Genomic DNA, 16,897 nt, shown 5'->3' on the forward strand with positions numbered 1-16,897 from the left:
CTGAAACACTGGTGAATCCTCCAACTAGGGTGACTTAAATCCCCCAAAGATATCCACAGACTGAGAAAATATGGAGAAGAAAAGGCCAAGTGTTCAAGATGCAGGAGGAACCAATAAACAAGAAACAATGTCAATTTCTGAACAAGGAAGGGATAGTTGTGGAATCATTTAGGGAGAACCCTATATCTATAACTAGAATTTTGTTGATCAAAATTAAAAAAAAATAATGACTAAATACCTCCTCATACCTTATAAGTAAATCTCAGAGGAAGGTGGACTCCAAAAGCAAACACTGAGAAATGTAATAGGTTCTGAATTACATGGGACACAAAATCCTCCTTCCTAATTTGGGAGTCTCTAAGAGTAGCAATTCTCCAATAAAACAAGCAATAAAACAAAATGAACAAATCTTTAAAAACTATCAACAAATATATTTATTGTGGTGGCTTTTCCCCCTATTAGATACACTTTGTTAGAAAGTAGTATCCCTTTCAGTTCCAGGTGGACCATGAAGCAGGTAATAAGATTGTTCTTCTCTCATTGAGAAAGAAAACACATGACTTTGCAAACATGTTATATTTTCCTTGTTCTAGTTTTTTGTTTTCTATGAAATCAGAATTTTCTTCTAATAGGTATGATTTTGTTTTTGGAAGTAAGTTACAGGTACATGTTTACAGACTTATATAACCCAAAGAAAGGGTAGCAGAGGCTGAACCACGCAGTGCTGACACAGATCGGAGACCTGTTTCAGGTAATCACAACCCTTCCCAGTTTTGTGAAGCACAACAGTCATCTCCAACCCTATGGTTTCTTCCACATTTCCTTTTCCAATCCCACACAGTATATTTAATTCTGTAAATATGTGCACTCTCATGCTTCTTGCAGAAAGACAAATGAGGGCAACGGAACCAAGCTTAAAACAGTTGTTCCTGTGATGATAAATTCCTATGATTCCAAATGCCAGGCCCTAGGAACTGAGCACTCTCTAGATTTCCCGGACAAAACAACACTGTCCTTTGAAAGACGTTTCTCTCCTCTGATCTCTTATTTCTTTTGAAGGGATACCGTATCTTTGAATGTGCAGAGCTATTTGCTTCTGAAAACAACAGCTTGAGAACAATATTTTTATAGGGAAAAGATGTTGTTTCTCCAGATGTCATTGCTATGTTGTTACATCTTATAGCCTATTGATTATGTACAGAATTTCTTGTCTCTTAAAAATGCACAGGAGCATGTATGACAACCATTCAAAAGCATCCCTTCTTTGAACTTGTAGCTCGTTGTTGTGAACTATGCTTGTATGAAGAGTATAGCAACTATCTGGAATGTTGTTTAGACTGAGCAATAACAGACACGTGGTCCATTTGTGGTCCTAATGGCTAGAGCACCTGTCCTGGGCTTCTGGTGGAGATAGCAGCATCACGAGTTTATGACAATCTCATGGGACCCTCTAGTGTACAGTGCTGACTGATACCGATTTCTGTTGTTTCTCTTGGACCTTTCGCTTCTTCTGCTGCTGTTTGTCTTTGTTTTCTCGTTGTTCTGGAGTTTCTCTGCTGGGCTCCAGACCTTTGCTATCAGGTATTGCATCCTTATTTTCTTCTTTGTTAAGTTTTTTTCTTTTCTTCTCCCTTCCTTTTTTTCCTGAAATGAAAGGATATACCTTTAAAAAAAATTCAATCATGTTCTATTTGGTTATTCTAAGTTTTTAAAAACTAGTTGAACTTCTCTTAGGTTGCATATCTTGCCCATAGATACCAAATACCTACTATTTAAATCATTCATTCAACTATTCTTTATTAAGGCTATGTTATTTTGAGGAATGTAAACATGAAACATGTACAGAATATAATGAACCAATTAATATATGACAGTTCTGAATTCTAGAGGGTTCTATTGCTAAAAGTTTGTTGTTATTTTACATGATAGCTATTTATAATATTTAATAGAAATTTTTGACTAGATTTCTTGCCATTTAAGAAACTTATTAATGTGCATATGTTATATGGCTCCTACATAAGGCATTAATTATATTCAAAATTTTCTAAGTAGCAGTTATATATTTGCAGTCTGATATATCTGCATGCTATGTACTAGAAGAGAATTGATCTGCATAACAAATATGGAAATAAAGGTTCATGAAGAATAGCAGGATAACTATGTTTCATTACAAATATTTATATGTTGAAATAAATTTCCATCACAAATTCTCTCCACGCAGGATAGTGGCGACTATAACTTATCAATAACCCCATGGAATAAGCTACAAAGGTGGGGACTTTGTGTCTCTATCAATCAAATGAGTGGATATTTACTGAAATATACTGGATGCCATGGAGGATCTTGACTTTGAATGGGGTATGAAGCATAAATTTATACAGATTCACACTATGAGGCATTTTAACAAAGTAGGCTTGATATGACTTTAAGTTTTGATACAGGAAAGCAAGAAGGACTGGAGCCAGGGTGAAGAAATGAATTTCATTCTATTTATTTTGGGGAACCATCAACAGTTTTAGAAGAAAAGAGTAATTTGATCAAAGAGTCTGGCACCAAATTAGATGAATTGTTTTTTAAATTTCAAATTAGCACATTAACAAGGTATTTTATTATCATGTTAACATTTTCCATATACAATCTACAGTATAAAATAATTACAGAGAGCAAGGTTTTAGTAACATCTATGAATACACATATCCCAGTGAGAAATTATAGATTTAAATAAATACCACAGTTTTGAAAACTAGGAACCAACTATTCCCTGATGTAGAGCAAATTCTGATTGGGCATATCGCTATATACTGAGCCATGTAAAATCTGAATTTAGTTTCTGTCTACAAAAAGTCACTTTGGACAAAAGTATTTTTTGGAGAAATTTGCATGAGAGAACCAAAATATTTTCACATCCTGAAATAGGCTGCAAATATTGAATTCAGTGGTTTGGCTTTCCTTTTCTTGAGCTCTCGTTGTGGAATTCTAGGAACCAATATTATTAATACTGCATATGTATATTCGGCCAACACAGTCTCCTTGGATTTTAGGCCACAACTAGCTTTGTCTGAGTCTATATTTACAACACTTGCCAGTTACTTTATGAAAACTTGCCTTGTTGGGTTCAACACTAACACACTCTAAATTTTTGACTCTGAAAGGACAGTTAACAAAAATGAGAATTCAGACCCATAAAGCAAATATCTATCAAATTGTTCTGTAGGTAGAGATGAACAAAAAATATTAGAGTTGACTATTATAGTCTAGGGCTGACTAGTTGTATACTGATTCACCAACTCCATTACTCTTTTCACTTAAAAGAATATAGCTGGATTGATAAGATCTCTACAGAAGAAATTCAGGGTGGTTTTGTTTTGTTTTGTTTTGTTTTGAAGTGCTAATGTGAACTTAGTAACTAAATAGAGAAAACTCAAGAGTTAATTTACTTTCTTGAGTATGTTCCATAATTTAATTTTTATAAATCTATACAAACTGAAAGAGATAAATGCTAGCTTTTGTGATATGTGCCTGATTTTCTGAAGGACATGGCTGCGAACATTAGATTACATAATATTTCCATTTTGCAGAGACTTTTGGAGGTGTTCAAGTTCAACTCTAAAAATATTGTCAGTGAAATCATTCCAAAGTACCATAAAAACTAGTGACCCCAAACAAAATGTTATTTTAATGGAAATCATCCAAAAGTTCAGTGTTTGACATTGTTCTCTTGATGACGGTCCAACATCTTACAGCTGTGATCCCAGCCATAATGTGTTGGACACATAAAAAGTATATTGTTTCTTTCTTAGTCATAGATTAATTTATATGTTTTCTAGCTGCATGTGACAACACATTCAACTTACAGTGTGTTTCTGCTTAACAAATTGATATGATTCTTTAATAGAGGCAGAAACATTTTTGGAAGTAGCTTGAAACCTAGTATTACAGTTTTATTATCCAAGGAATAACTGTTTAGTCTGGGCAGTGAGTGAAAGGGGAGGCTCTACTAAAGTAACAGGAAACTAGCACGTTGTACATTGTTGTTGCCCAATAGGGGGCTGTTGCACAAAAGAAAAGTGGGATTATTATTTTTTACAGGCCATGCGTTAGTGGTTGGAAATGTTAACTACCCTTTTTGCATAAATAATATATTTTCCTCTTGTCCAAGAAATAGCAATGCAGAAGAGTGGCTATAGTCCATTAGCAAAATCATGTGAAATTTGGGAAATTTTGTACAGCTTTCATTAAAGGGGATTTCTTTTTCTGTTCTGGTAACTTTCCATTGATGTGGTCAATAGTTATTTTTATACTTTTTTGGTAATTTTGAAAACTAAGCATCCTAGTTGTCATGACATTACATATATGTTTGTGTTTTGTCATTTACTGATTATGTGTGTGTGCACACACACACATGCACCATAATTGGGTTGTAGAGTGTTCCGATGATTAAAAAAAATTCATCTTTTTTTGCTATTCCAGTTAAGAGTGTGCTGTTTGGACAGAAACCATCAAAAAGAAATTGCTATTAGCAATCAAGTACAATCCAAGCCCTTTCATGTAAATGTAATGTTTAAGAACACTATCGTTCGAGTCAGAAAAACACGGGGTTCAAATTCTAGGTCTGCTGCTAGTTGTGTGACATTTGGCAAGTTGTTGATATCTCTTGGGATTAATTGTCTGATATTTAAAATGTGGATAAGCGTTACTGCTTTCTAAACTTTTTAAGGATTGTGCAAGATGCTTGTAAAGCACTTAGCATAGTGCATGGCACACAGTGATCATGGGAGAAATGAAAGCTCATGTTATTAACTCATTGTACAAACATGAATTAAGCCTCTCTCCCATGCCAGAGAGTGTGCTAAAACCTGGGGGTAAAAGTGAGATATGGAGATAGACACAATAAATATAGTCACACTCTAATACAAAAATAGAAGCATGCACAAGATCTGTTGGTGGCAGAGCAAGGAAAGCACTGAACTCTGCCAATGGAGATTGAAAAGACTTCCCAGATGGGGTGATGTTTGAGCTGAGCTTTAAAGAATGAGTGAGAGGTTGCCAAGCTGATGAGGGAAAAGGGGCAAGGCAGGCCGTGAACAATATGTCAATGGCATGAAGGCATGCAAGGACATGGTGAATCTGGGGAACTGAAGTAGACTTCCTTGGTTTGATCAGAGTCTATATATAGTATGTTACCCAGAGAAGCTGGAACGATTGACAGGACTTGATTGCTATTTCGGGAGTCTGTCCTGAGGACCAGTGGTCCTAAAGCCTGAAGAAAGGCAACTATCAGAATCTGAGAGCAAGGCAGAGATTGGATGTTTCTGTGACTAGTTTAGAAAAGGCCAATCAATATATTGGATATTTTAACATGTGGCCTTATTTTCTACTTCAGAGACACTTGTGTCAGTAATAAGAATCCATAAAGTGAGTATAGATGGTGACTGGTATTTATTTTTCAGACTTAACTTTCCAAAGAGTAGCTAAAATCTCTGTGCAGACCATAAAACCCCATATTATTTAAGGTTTGTTGCAAATCAATATCACATAATTGAGTAGGTGACTAGCATTTTGAGATTATGAAGTTATTTTCTTTTAATACAATAGCATATAGTCATTTACCTAAGTGCCTCGTAGGGCCTTCTGCAGACCAGGTTACCAAACGTAGATGACTTTCAAAAATATAGATTCCTAGGCATCACACCTGGAAATTATGATTTAGTAATTCTTATGATAGGCCCAGGAACCTGCAGTTAATAAGTTCACCCCAGTGTATTATTATGTGCAGTTTCATTTAAGAACTATTCGGTGAAGATCAATAGAAGATACACATACTCCTAAAATTTTTATTTCATGTCACATGGTTTATCATTGAATTTCTTATATTTTTTCTAATGAAGAGCAAATATGTTTTTTTGACTTACTGTAGCTACTAATTTTTCAGGCAAGTTTTCTGATTAGGTACCTTTGGAATAGAAAACTTAGATGCAAAAAAAAATTAGTTGCAGATTGTTTTTAAAATATGTTAAAATACAAATATGAACTGCAAAGAATAAATATATTAAAAAGAACAAAGAGAGAAGGAAATCATTCTGAATTATGTTCCCTAAATTATGTATTACATACTTAAGTTCCAAAAAAAAAACTACCAAAAATGCTCAATAACCCTTTTAAATGTAACGAATATTTATGAATAAAAGAGTTGTTATTCTTAGAATCACAAATTGAATTTATTCACTGAGAATTATTCAAATTATGACTATTAGTTCACAGCTTTCTAGGTATTTAGAAGTATCTGTGTATAGGTCTTTGTAAAAGCTGCTTCTTGGTGAATTTCTTGCAAGATACCGCTAAGAGGAGCTATTGAGCTTTAAGTAGCTCCACTTCCAAGACCAAGTTTTCTCAAAAAGCTAAAAATATATCCCACACACTAAACTGAGGACTATCAGTGAAAGTACAATTCAAACCAATTAAATAAATATTCCATTAAAAGTGAAAAATTTATTGCTAGGTTTTTTTTCTCTTTATTGGGCATGGAAGGAAATTCAGTTGGAAAGTCAAAGTTTTATACCTTCAAAAAAGCATAAATGATTTGCAAATGGGATAATCTGATGATTTTCGGATCTAGCATTGGACCTGATTTTTATGTACAGAGGATGAAAATTCTAACTTTTCCCTTTTTGTTAAGATATGATTGAGGAAATTTTGCAAAGGAGGGGAAGTTGCTACAGCATAACTACTTCAGCAAATATAATTTGTTGTGCAAATACATATTTAAAGGTTTTTGATTTGTGGGCTATGTAAACCCAGTACAGTCTGACCCAGTGATGAAGAACACAGTTGAAAGGCAAGGCCAAATTCCTTAGCTATACTATTACCAAGTAGAATTGACTTGAGAAATACATTCAAATCGTTAATTGTTTGTTTTTGTTTTAATAAAAGAGAAATACATATTTCCTTGCTATTATTTTTAAGCTAGAATTTATTTCAAATACAGTGAAAATTGGCAGATACTTAATTTTTCTAAGTGGAAATAAAGCTATCTGATTTATCTACTCTCCATAGTTGACCCTTGAACAACATAGGTTTAAACTATGCAGATCCACTTATACACAGATATTTTTCAACAGTAAATACTGAACTACTACACAGTTTCTGGTTCAAATGTAGAGGAACCACGGGCATAGAGGGCGACTATAAATTATACTCAGATTAATGCTCCGAAGTTGTTCAAGGGTCAGCTGTAGTTTAACACATGAATTAGCACAATTATGTTTCTATTTAACTTCCAAGATGCTTCTGAGTAATTATTCACAGAAAAATAATTTGACGTATCATTACATCCTCTCTAAATGCTGTAATTTGGGAAATTACCTCGAGCCCATTTTTGCCAAGATATTAAGATCGAAATAACACGTGGCCACCAATCAAGAAGAGCTAATATAAGAGATGTTAATCTATTAGTGTCACATTCTTTTGGGGATTCTGAAACAAGAATGTCCCGTCTGTGAGACATCGAGTGTGAATTTTAAGAAGGTGAAAGCAGATAAACCCAAGCTTCTTCCCATGGCACCCAGGGGCCTCATCCTCTGAGACCTGGCCCCTGCTCACATAGTCATCCACTTTGAAGAACTCACACTCTTCTTTCTAGTCAACCCTGCACCTCACTCACCACGACCCACTGTGTTTACAGATCCCATATTTTTGATGCAATTCCTAGTACCTCTTGCTCTAACTCTGACATAAAGTGTTTGCTCACTTGTCATCCCTTCAGGGCAACACTCCTCCTCTTCTAGCCTTTTTCTAGGCTCCATTATTTAAGCTTCTCCTTTCTTACACTCCCAACCTTTTGCAGTAATCAAGGTGAAAATGACTTGGGCTGTCTGTTTTTAAAAACAGTAAGAGCAATGATAGATAACTCAAATTTAAGGAACACTTCTATGTGCCAGGCATACTTCTAAGAGCCAGCACTGTGTCTATAAGCTTTATGATAACCTCCACAGAACCACTGAGGAAAATAAGGGCTCTTCTGCCTCCACATTATATCTTTTTTTTTTTTTTTTTGTCTGTTTAGGGCCACACCCACAGCATATGGTGGTTCCCAGGCTAGGGTCAAATCGATGCTATAGCCACTGGCCTCGCCAGAGCCACAGCAACTCAGGATCTGAGCCGCATCTGCAACCTACACCATAGCTCACTGCAATGCCAGATCCTTAATCCGCTTAGCGAGGCCAGGGATCAAACCTGTGTCCTTATGGATGCTTGTCCAGTTTGTTAAGTGCTGAGCCAAAAGGGAACGCCTTCACATTTTATCTTGATAGAGCACAATGTGACATGGCATCCCAGTATCCTTGTTTTATTTCACACTTTAACTACGAGTACAAAAAACAAAAACAGAAAAGGAAAGACAGTGTCCAGGTGTGGACTAACATATGAAAACATAGAGGTTTTGTAAAAAATTAGGGTTTATAATATACTTACTTGACCTTGAATTTTCAATTTCCTGAGCAGCAAGTTACTCATGAGACCCTAACAGCACTTTGGAGATGTTTTGTGTCAGCACCATCAAGTTACCTCATGCTCTGTGATCTTCTATTTTATTGCTACAAGTCTAGTTACTTTTCATTAGTTCCACTCCTCTCCCAATCATGTAGAGGTAGGATATAGTACACATGTCATGTACTTATATATTTAATCATTTATATCTAAGACACTTTATTCGAACTTTAAAACTGTAATTATTACATTTTTCAAATTCTAATAAAATTATCAGAGTTTTCTATTTTGTTACATTGAATTTCAAAAAAGAGAAAGACTGAATTTAAATTTCAAAATCTCACTGATGTTTGAATGCAGTCCCCTTATAATTTCATCTCAAGGCAGAGATCAGAAATACCAGTAATCACAACTTTTTAGCATCTCTATTTCCATGACATGCTTTAGCATAATGAACTTTCTTTTGCCAAATCAAATACTTTCCTTATGAATAGACTGTTGTCAATAGGGCTTTACAGATTTTTCCCTTTGTTGTTTAAATATTATATTATTCACTGAAGACTCAGGATCTGAAATTCTGAATTTTGGCTCCATGTCCTAACAGAACTTTCCACGGGTCTTTCACTCACGGTAACACCACTGCATCTCAGTGCTTTTGCTGCCCAGAACCCTACCCTGGACTTCCTACTCAAAAGGGACATTAGCTAGAGACCAGCTGTTAAAGATGTTGGATATTGCATAGTATTATGTCTTCCTGTTGTAAGTAATCAGCATTAAAAGAATGGTTAAAAGTTCAAGGAGAAAAAAGTACTCAAAAAGGTTTTACTATTCACAATATTTACAATTATAAAAGTAAAGGGTATTTTATAACATTTTAAAAAATATAGCAGGACATTACAATATATATTACATGACTACATTTAGTATTGTTTTATGTGGGCTTATTTCTTTTGAATCAACTATCTTGTTTGAAAGTTCATTTCAAATTAGTAATTTCAGTGTTGTTTTTCATTCAGTGCAAAATTTCTTAACTTGACTTCGAAATTTTAACTAGCATTCTATCCAATATCAGGTTAGAAAACAAAATTCTTGGAAACGGAATCACATCCAATTTATGTGTCGAAAAAAATTTTTTTTTCTTTTTACGGCCACACTTGTGGCATATGGAAGTTCCTGGGCTGGTGGTGGAATTGGAGCTGCAGCTGCTGGCCTATACCACAGCCACAGCAACTATGGATCTGAGCCCTCATCAGCACAGACATTATGTTGAGTTCTTAACCCATTAAGACACGAAGGGAACTCTGAAAATTTCTTCATCTAAGCACGTTTGCATAGTGTGTTGTGAACTAGATTTTGGGTCTTATACAATTTTATCTATTGGACAAGTGTGTAAACTTATTCTAATTTTCACCTGCTGTCAAAGAGTGTGTTGGTAAATTTCACTTTTTAAATCAGTTTTTTTTATTACTTTTGCCATGAAATTCATGAATAGTTTGTGAAATGACTATTACTACGCTCTCAAGAAAAAAAATGACTCTACATATAGTATTTTGATTGTTTTGTATACTGTTTATGAATTTACAAAGATATGTGTCTGTTACTTAACTTCAGAAATTTAGACAGTGATGAGGGTGGCTCCCCTATTTCAAAAACAGTTGAAGCCTGTCTGGTAGTCTGGTTAAAATGTCTTCTCTGAAATTTTCAGATGAGACTAGTCTTCTCAAAGTATTACTATCTCATAAAGGAATTGATTTGATGTGTGGGAGTTCCCTGGTGGCTTAGCGACTTAGTGGTTAAGAATTGGGTGTTCCCTGCTGGTGCTCAGGTCACTACTGTGGTGTGGGTTTGATCCCTGGCCCAGGAATTTCCACATGCCACAGGTAGCCAAAAAAAAACAAAAAACAAAAAACAAAACCAAGACGACGTGTTTTTCTTTGTTGTAACACTCATTCCGTACCTTGTCTCCCTCTTCACTGTCTGTCCCCAGCTCATGCTCACGACTATCTTATATGCCAAGGTAGAGAATATGTATAAGTCTATGGAATGTTTATGGTGAATATTTTCTTCACATCATCTTTTAAAAATTCTATTGCAGCAATTTAAATATTGAAAAAAAAAAAAACACACAGTGAAATAGTCTCTTTGAAAATTCTTATCATACTCATACTGCCAGACTTAAGGTATACAAAACAGTAGTACAAATAGGGTTTCCTACTACATTGTTTTAACGCAGACTAAATACATAACTGCCATGTGACCATCTATCTAGTAATCATCTTTTCCTTTAAGAAGTATGGAAAATTATTTCTTTAACATTTCATTGTAATTAATTTAAAAAGCATTTCACATTCTCTGTGATGTTTGCCTAATTTTGTATCAATTAAAATTTTAAATGTTACAACTTTACTATATCATCCATCAACAATAAGTTGACAGTACTGCCTAAAGTGTAGATTGCTTTGAATATCTGAGTCTTAAAAATGTTCTTTTCCTATGAATTTTCATTTTCTTGTTCTAAATCTTTCTAAGTTGACAGTCATGCTATCCCAGTCTCAACAACACATATAAGCAACATAATAAAGAACATTTAAATTTGTTGACTTGGAGTTCCCGTTGTGGAGCAGTGGAAACGAATCCAACTAGGAGCCATGAGGTTGTGGGTTTGATCTCTGTCCTCGCTCAGTGGGTTAAGGATCTGGTGTTGCCGTGAGCTGTGGTGTAGGTCGCAGACTCGGCTTGGATCCTGCATTTCTGTGGCTGTGGCTGTGGCCAGAAGCTGTAGCTCCGATTGGATCCCTAGCCTGGGAACTTCCATATGCCATGGGTGCAGCCCTGAAAAGCAATAAATAAATAAATAAATAAATAAATGAATAATCGTTGACAATTCATTTGCCCTGGAAAACCAGAACCCTCAATTATGTCAACATTTGATTCTGAAAATAAATAATTAATATTTTAAAACTTTTTCATCCTATGCCTCTTATGAGGGAAGAGTGACAGTGAATTTTCATGTAAAGCATAAGAGAATAACATTTGAATTTTCTCCTTTTTTTTCAGTTAGGTGTGTAGGCTCACAGTTCAGTCTTTCACACTTGAAACACAAGTTCTGGAATCTGTGTATGGTAAATATCCACCAAGTGCTTTTTTTTTTCCCTTAAAGAGAATCACTAAGCCAAGAGAACTGTCTTTATCTTTGATGAAATATAGCTTTCCAATTAACAGGAAAGTCCTTCATTTCAAAATGCTTGAGCAGAATGCTACTTGAAAATTCATTCCAGCTGGTTAAATTGAAGAACTGAAAGAATTCCAAAGAAAGAATATTCTCTTGGCATTTATCATTTGATTTTCATTTGGATAAATTTCCATTTGCTCCAAGAACTTGTCTCAGAATTTTGTTCTGAGGCAAAAAAAGAAGTGTTGATAGGCATGTTTGCCTGTGCTGTACTTCCTCCCTTACCCAAATTGTCTACTTGGTTGTATTGACAGGAAGAGATGGCCTCATACTTGCTGACACATTTGCAGTGATTGATTATACAAGAAATGTTGGTATTATTCTAGCCTCTTTCATCATTTTATGCACTAGTTGACTCTGCTGTCTAATTCTCATTCTACCACATCCTACTCTTTCTTTCCTTTGAAGCTTTTTACTATTCTATGGGGGAAAAAATGTAACTCTAATCTAGAATTACATCACAGGGCAAAAAACAACTACCAAGTCTCTAGCATCTGCTACTCCATATTTTTAGTTAATATGTCACACTCTTTTATTGCTATCATTTAATATTTTCAACTACTTATTGATTACTTATGTAAAGCTGATTTTTTAATGCACCTTGGTACCTTCTCAAATGTTTTCACTTAGCTTCAGTATTTTCTTTCTTCTCTTTTTGGTTACAGACTATCTCAAACTATTGATTTCTTAACTAGTTTGGAAAACATAGAAAACCCCACTTAGCCTCTTCTATATTAAAACTTGTAATATATTTTGTTCATTTATGTAAATAAGATAATAAGGGGGCATATTTCATCTATAGCAGATAATATATACAGCTTTAAGTACTTTTTCTCTCTCTTGTACGAGTATCTGTTCTTAATTAGATATACTTCTCACATGCATTTCCATAACCAACAAGATAGCTCCTTGTAATTATTTCAACAGTGGGTACATATACTTGAATGGAATACAAATGATTTAATTTCTTTAAAAGTTTTTGGCAGGTGAGTGTTCATTAATCTAGAAATATAGAGCTATAATTAAGCAAGATTAGTAATATTTTATCATATCTCACTTCACAGTTTTTCATTGGGTTTCCTTTTTCATTTTATTGATGCATTTTAGTGTCAGGGAGGAGAATTGGGAGGGTAGACACATGTGCAACAAATGTGTATGTTTGTATGTATATAAATTTATATGCACATATTTATAGGTCTTTTCCTACCACAGATGGTAAAGTTCTATTTTTCTAGTGGATTTAAAAATATCAATTCAAAGGCAGAAAGCCTGCTTTCCAATTTAATTTTCAATAAATCTGAAAGGAGACTTAGATTATTATAAAGAGTCCTTCAGAAACATAAACCTTTAAAACTAAGAGATTCTGTTAGATTTTATGACTTCGAACTTTTTCTTATCAAACATATTTTCCATATGTTAAATTAAATTTAACTTTTATTAAATTAACATGCACCCTTTCTTTTTTTTCTTTGCAAACTTTCCTAATGTTGTGGGGAAAACAGAGCATGGTGCTCTAATAAGCATTTGATTAAAGCAGAAGAATTTGAAGAATTGCATACATTCTTTGGATACTCAACTTTCTATATGTGGACTTTCCCTCCTAACATGGACATTATCACTAGAAGCCCAATTTCCCTCTTCTTTCTTTGCTACTAATTAGTTCATTTCCTTCCACAGTTTTGAGTCCCTAAATGTATATTATATATACGATCTACTGAATTTTGATCTACATTTTTAGGCCCTTTTATAATATGTCATAATAATACAGATTATGTTTCTATTTTTTGTAAAAATAGGAAGAACACGTAGTGCTAACTGCAAATATAATGAACTTATTTTTGTAGAAACTCAACCTTAATTTTGATTACCTATAAAAATATTAAAAAAGAGAATAAAGACCACAAGACGGTTTGTGTCAGGTGGGGTGGATGATGCTAGGGTTTCCAGCAGTGGGTTCCTGATTCATTTGCATAATTTTATGCTCAGAGCACTGGAGGCGTTTGGGGCCTCCATACCTGGTATACAGGTTAAGCATTGCTACCGTTACTCCAAAAAATGTATTAGCTTTGCCTTTCTCTTTGGCATGAGCCTGTACACAATAGTGACTCATTCAATATTTGTTGAAAAAGTTAAATGAAAAGATGAATAATGCTTTTTTTTCTTGATTTAATGCTTGCCATTCTATTTGGGGGAGAGTTGGCGAAGGATAGGCATAAAGCAAGATGCTTTTGGTGTTATTCTCACATATGCAAGCATGCTGTGATTATCCAGTATTTTGAACAACTTGTCTTAATGAATGCTGTTTATTATTATGGACTCCTCTGCCAGATAACTACTTCTAATATTGGTTTTAAGTGACTACAATCCACTCCAGAGAGCAACATCATGGTCACGGGGAAATAATTTTGACTTATGCTCTAGAAGATCATCTTTGGGACCAAACCCATGATGAATCACTAGAGAATTGCTAAGGCTGCTTCAAGAATTTGCAGCAGCATGGATGGAATAGAAATTCTCATACTAAGTGAAGTTAAGTCAGAAAGAGAAAGACAAATACCATATGATATCACTTATATCTTGAATCTAATCTATGGCACAAATGAACCTATCTACAGAAAAGAAACAAACTCATGGACATGGAGAACAGACCTGTGGTTGCCGAGGGGGAGGGAGAATGAGTGGGATGGACTGGGAGTTTGGGGTTAGTAGATGCAAACTATTGCATTTGGAGTGGATAAGCAATAAGATCCTGCTGTACAGCCCAGGGAACTATATCTAGTCACTTGTGATGGATCATGATGGAGGATAATGTGAGAAAAAGAATGTGTGTGTGTGTGTGTATGTGTGTATGTATGTGTGTGTGTATATATATATATATATATATATATATATATATATATATATATGCATAACTGGGTCATTTTGCTGTACAGAAGAGATGGACAGAACATTGTAAATTTTTTTTTAAAAAATTCATACATGAATTTTTAATACATTAAAAAAAAAGGAAGAGAACTTGGAAGCCCAGGTTGCAGCAGAGAGGTTACAGAGGCTCCTACTCTCTTCTATTATGAAGAGGAACTTAAATTTTAGAAGAGTTTTAGGGATTTGAAGGCTCTAAAGTTTCACTGAGCCTGGGAATGTGGACCACCTCTCAGCCCCAAACTGGGCAGCAGTAGTCTAACGACATTTTTCCGAGACCAGGGAATAAGAGGTGGTTAGGATGGGGACAGACAGGGGAGGCAGAGGAGGCAAGAAAGGGACTTGGATGATTGTGAAAAGTTGAAAGATGGCAAAATAACTTTTTCTTCCTTAAATCGTCTTCTATAGCAGGCTTAAATGATGCTTTATTTGGTGGAATCAGGAATGTAGTCTTCTTTTGAAATAATGAAATATGACCCCGGCTCATCTTGGCCCAATCTTGGGGCTTTTGAAGTGGTAGTACACAGTCTCAGAAGCTTGATTTCCCCTTGAGTTTTGAATGACTGTGGCTTTTGTTGTAATCCATTGAATCTTGTGTTCAGTGGAATTCCACCAAAATGAAGGGCCATTGGGTAACATCATGGAACTTTCAATTTAAGAGGCTGTAGCAAGGGTGGCAAGTGGCACGTGTAATTCAATTAAGGAGAGAAAGTCCTAGGAAAGACTTGAACAAATGAGCTGAAAATGAAATTGTGACAGTTTCTGAAAGAATGAACCCTGCCTTACTTAATCTTCACAAAAATGAATATTTATTGTTTAATTGAATATTTAAGAATCAAATAAGATGGTATTAAAAATAAAAAGGCCTGGGGTTCCTGTTGTGGCGCAGCAGAAACAAATACAACTAGGAACCATGAGGTTTCGGGTTTGATCTCTGGCCTCGCTCAGTGGGTTAGGGATCTGGCCTTGCCTTGAGCTGTGCCATGAGGTAGGTCACAGATGAGGCTTGGATCCTGCGTTGCTGTGGCTGTGGCATAGGCCAGCGGCTGCAGCTCTGATTAGACCCCTAGCCCAGAAACCTCCATATGCCGCGAGTGCGGCTCTAAAGAGACAAAAAAAAAAAAAAAAAAAAAGAAAAAAGGCCCAACTGAATAGAAAACATATTTTAAGAGAATGAATAGTTTTTAATATCCCATGTTTTGGGTTTTTATTTTCTGAGCAAAGTGTACAATCTTCCTGTGTGCCTGAAGACCATATGAAGGTAGAAAGGGGAATATGTGACCAATGACTGTATATAAACCCTTTCCTTGTTTCCAGGGAGTTTTTAGGAAAAGAGGTAGTGGTCAAGAAATGATTAAAAAATACTGGGGTGTAAAAATATATATATATATATATATATATATTTTTTTTTCCTTTTACAGCTACACTTGTGGCATATGGAAGTTCCCAGGCTAGGGGTCGAATTGGAGCTGTAGCTGTCAGCCTATGCCACAGTCATGTCACAGTCACAGCAATACCGGATCTGAGCTGCATCTGCAACCTATGCTGCAGCTTATGGCAATCCTGGATCCTTGACCCAACTGAGCAAGGCCAGAGTTCGAACCCACATCCTCATCGACAATGTACAGGGTCCTTAACCCACTGAACCTCAATAGGATGTCTGGGAGTAAATAGGATATTTAAGGAAGGCAGAAGTAAGATTGGCAGATTTGTTCCTCTGCTGTGCTGGGGGTGGAGGGGATGGGCAGAAGAATCCTTTCTTCTTCACTACACCTTGCCCACCCTTAATCAAGTACATTTTTGGGTCTTGCAAACTCCGTTGGTACTTTTTAGCTGCAGAGGCCTTGAGGAGTGAAGCACAAAAGGCTGTCTCCTGGGTACCCTTCTCTGAGTATGAATAGGTCTGGGTGTGGGTATGTGAACTGTTCCAACAGTCCCAGTGATTTCTAAAAATTAGCAAATATTTCAGATGTCTTTGAATGTTTTAATAGATGATTTTCACTATTGCTTACAACAAATACTAAGCAGTTGTATTCTTTATGTATGTTGACACACTTAACATTTTTGATTCTTATATGTATTAATATATTAACATATTTTGCTGTGCTGGTTGTTAAATGTTTTGAAAATCACTCCTTGCTAGGTACATCCTTCAAGATACATTTCAAAGGCTGCTTTCTCCATGAAGTCTTCCCCAGTTATTCTCTAGCAGGTGAACAGGGATGCAGTTAAGTATAGCTTCTATGACCTTTGACTTTG

General features: G+C 35.4%; 1 protein-coding gene across 1 annotated transcript in view; it reads right to left on the bottom strand.

Moving 5' to 3' along the window:
- Positions 1–410: 410 nt before the first annotated feature.
- The window catches only part of RSPO3 (R-spondin 3), an 81,106-nt gene continuing 64,619 nt past the window's right edge, over positions 411–16,897 (bottom strand). Inside the window, exon 5 of the mRNA XM_047759127.1 lies at positions 411–1,644. Within this exon, the coding sequence (XP_047615083.1) occupies positions 1,451–1,644 (194 nt within the window). The 3' untranslated portion in view covers positions 411–1,450. The remainder of the gene's footprint in view (positions 1,645–16,897) is intronic.

This window comes from Phacochoerus africanus, chromosome 2 (assembly GCF_016906955.1).
Source record: "Phacochoerus africanus isolate WHEZ1 chromosome 2, ROS_Pafr_v1, whole genome shotgun sequence".
NCBI classification, from domain to species: Eukaryota; Metazoa; Chordata; class Mammalia; order Artiodactyla; family Suidae; genus Phacochoerus; species Phacochoerus africanus.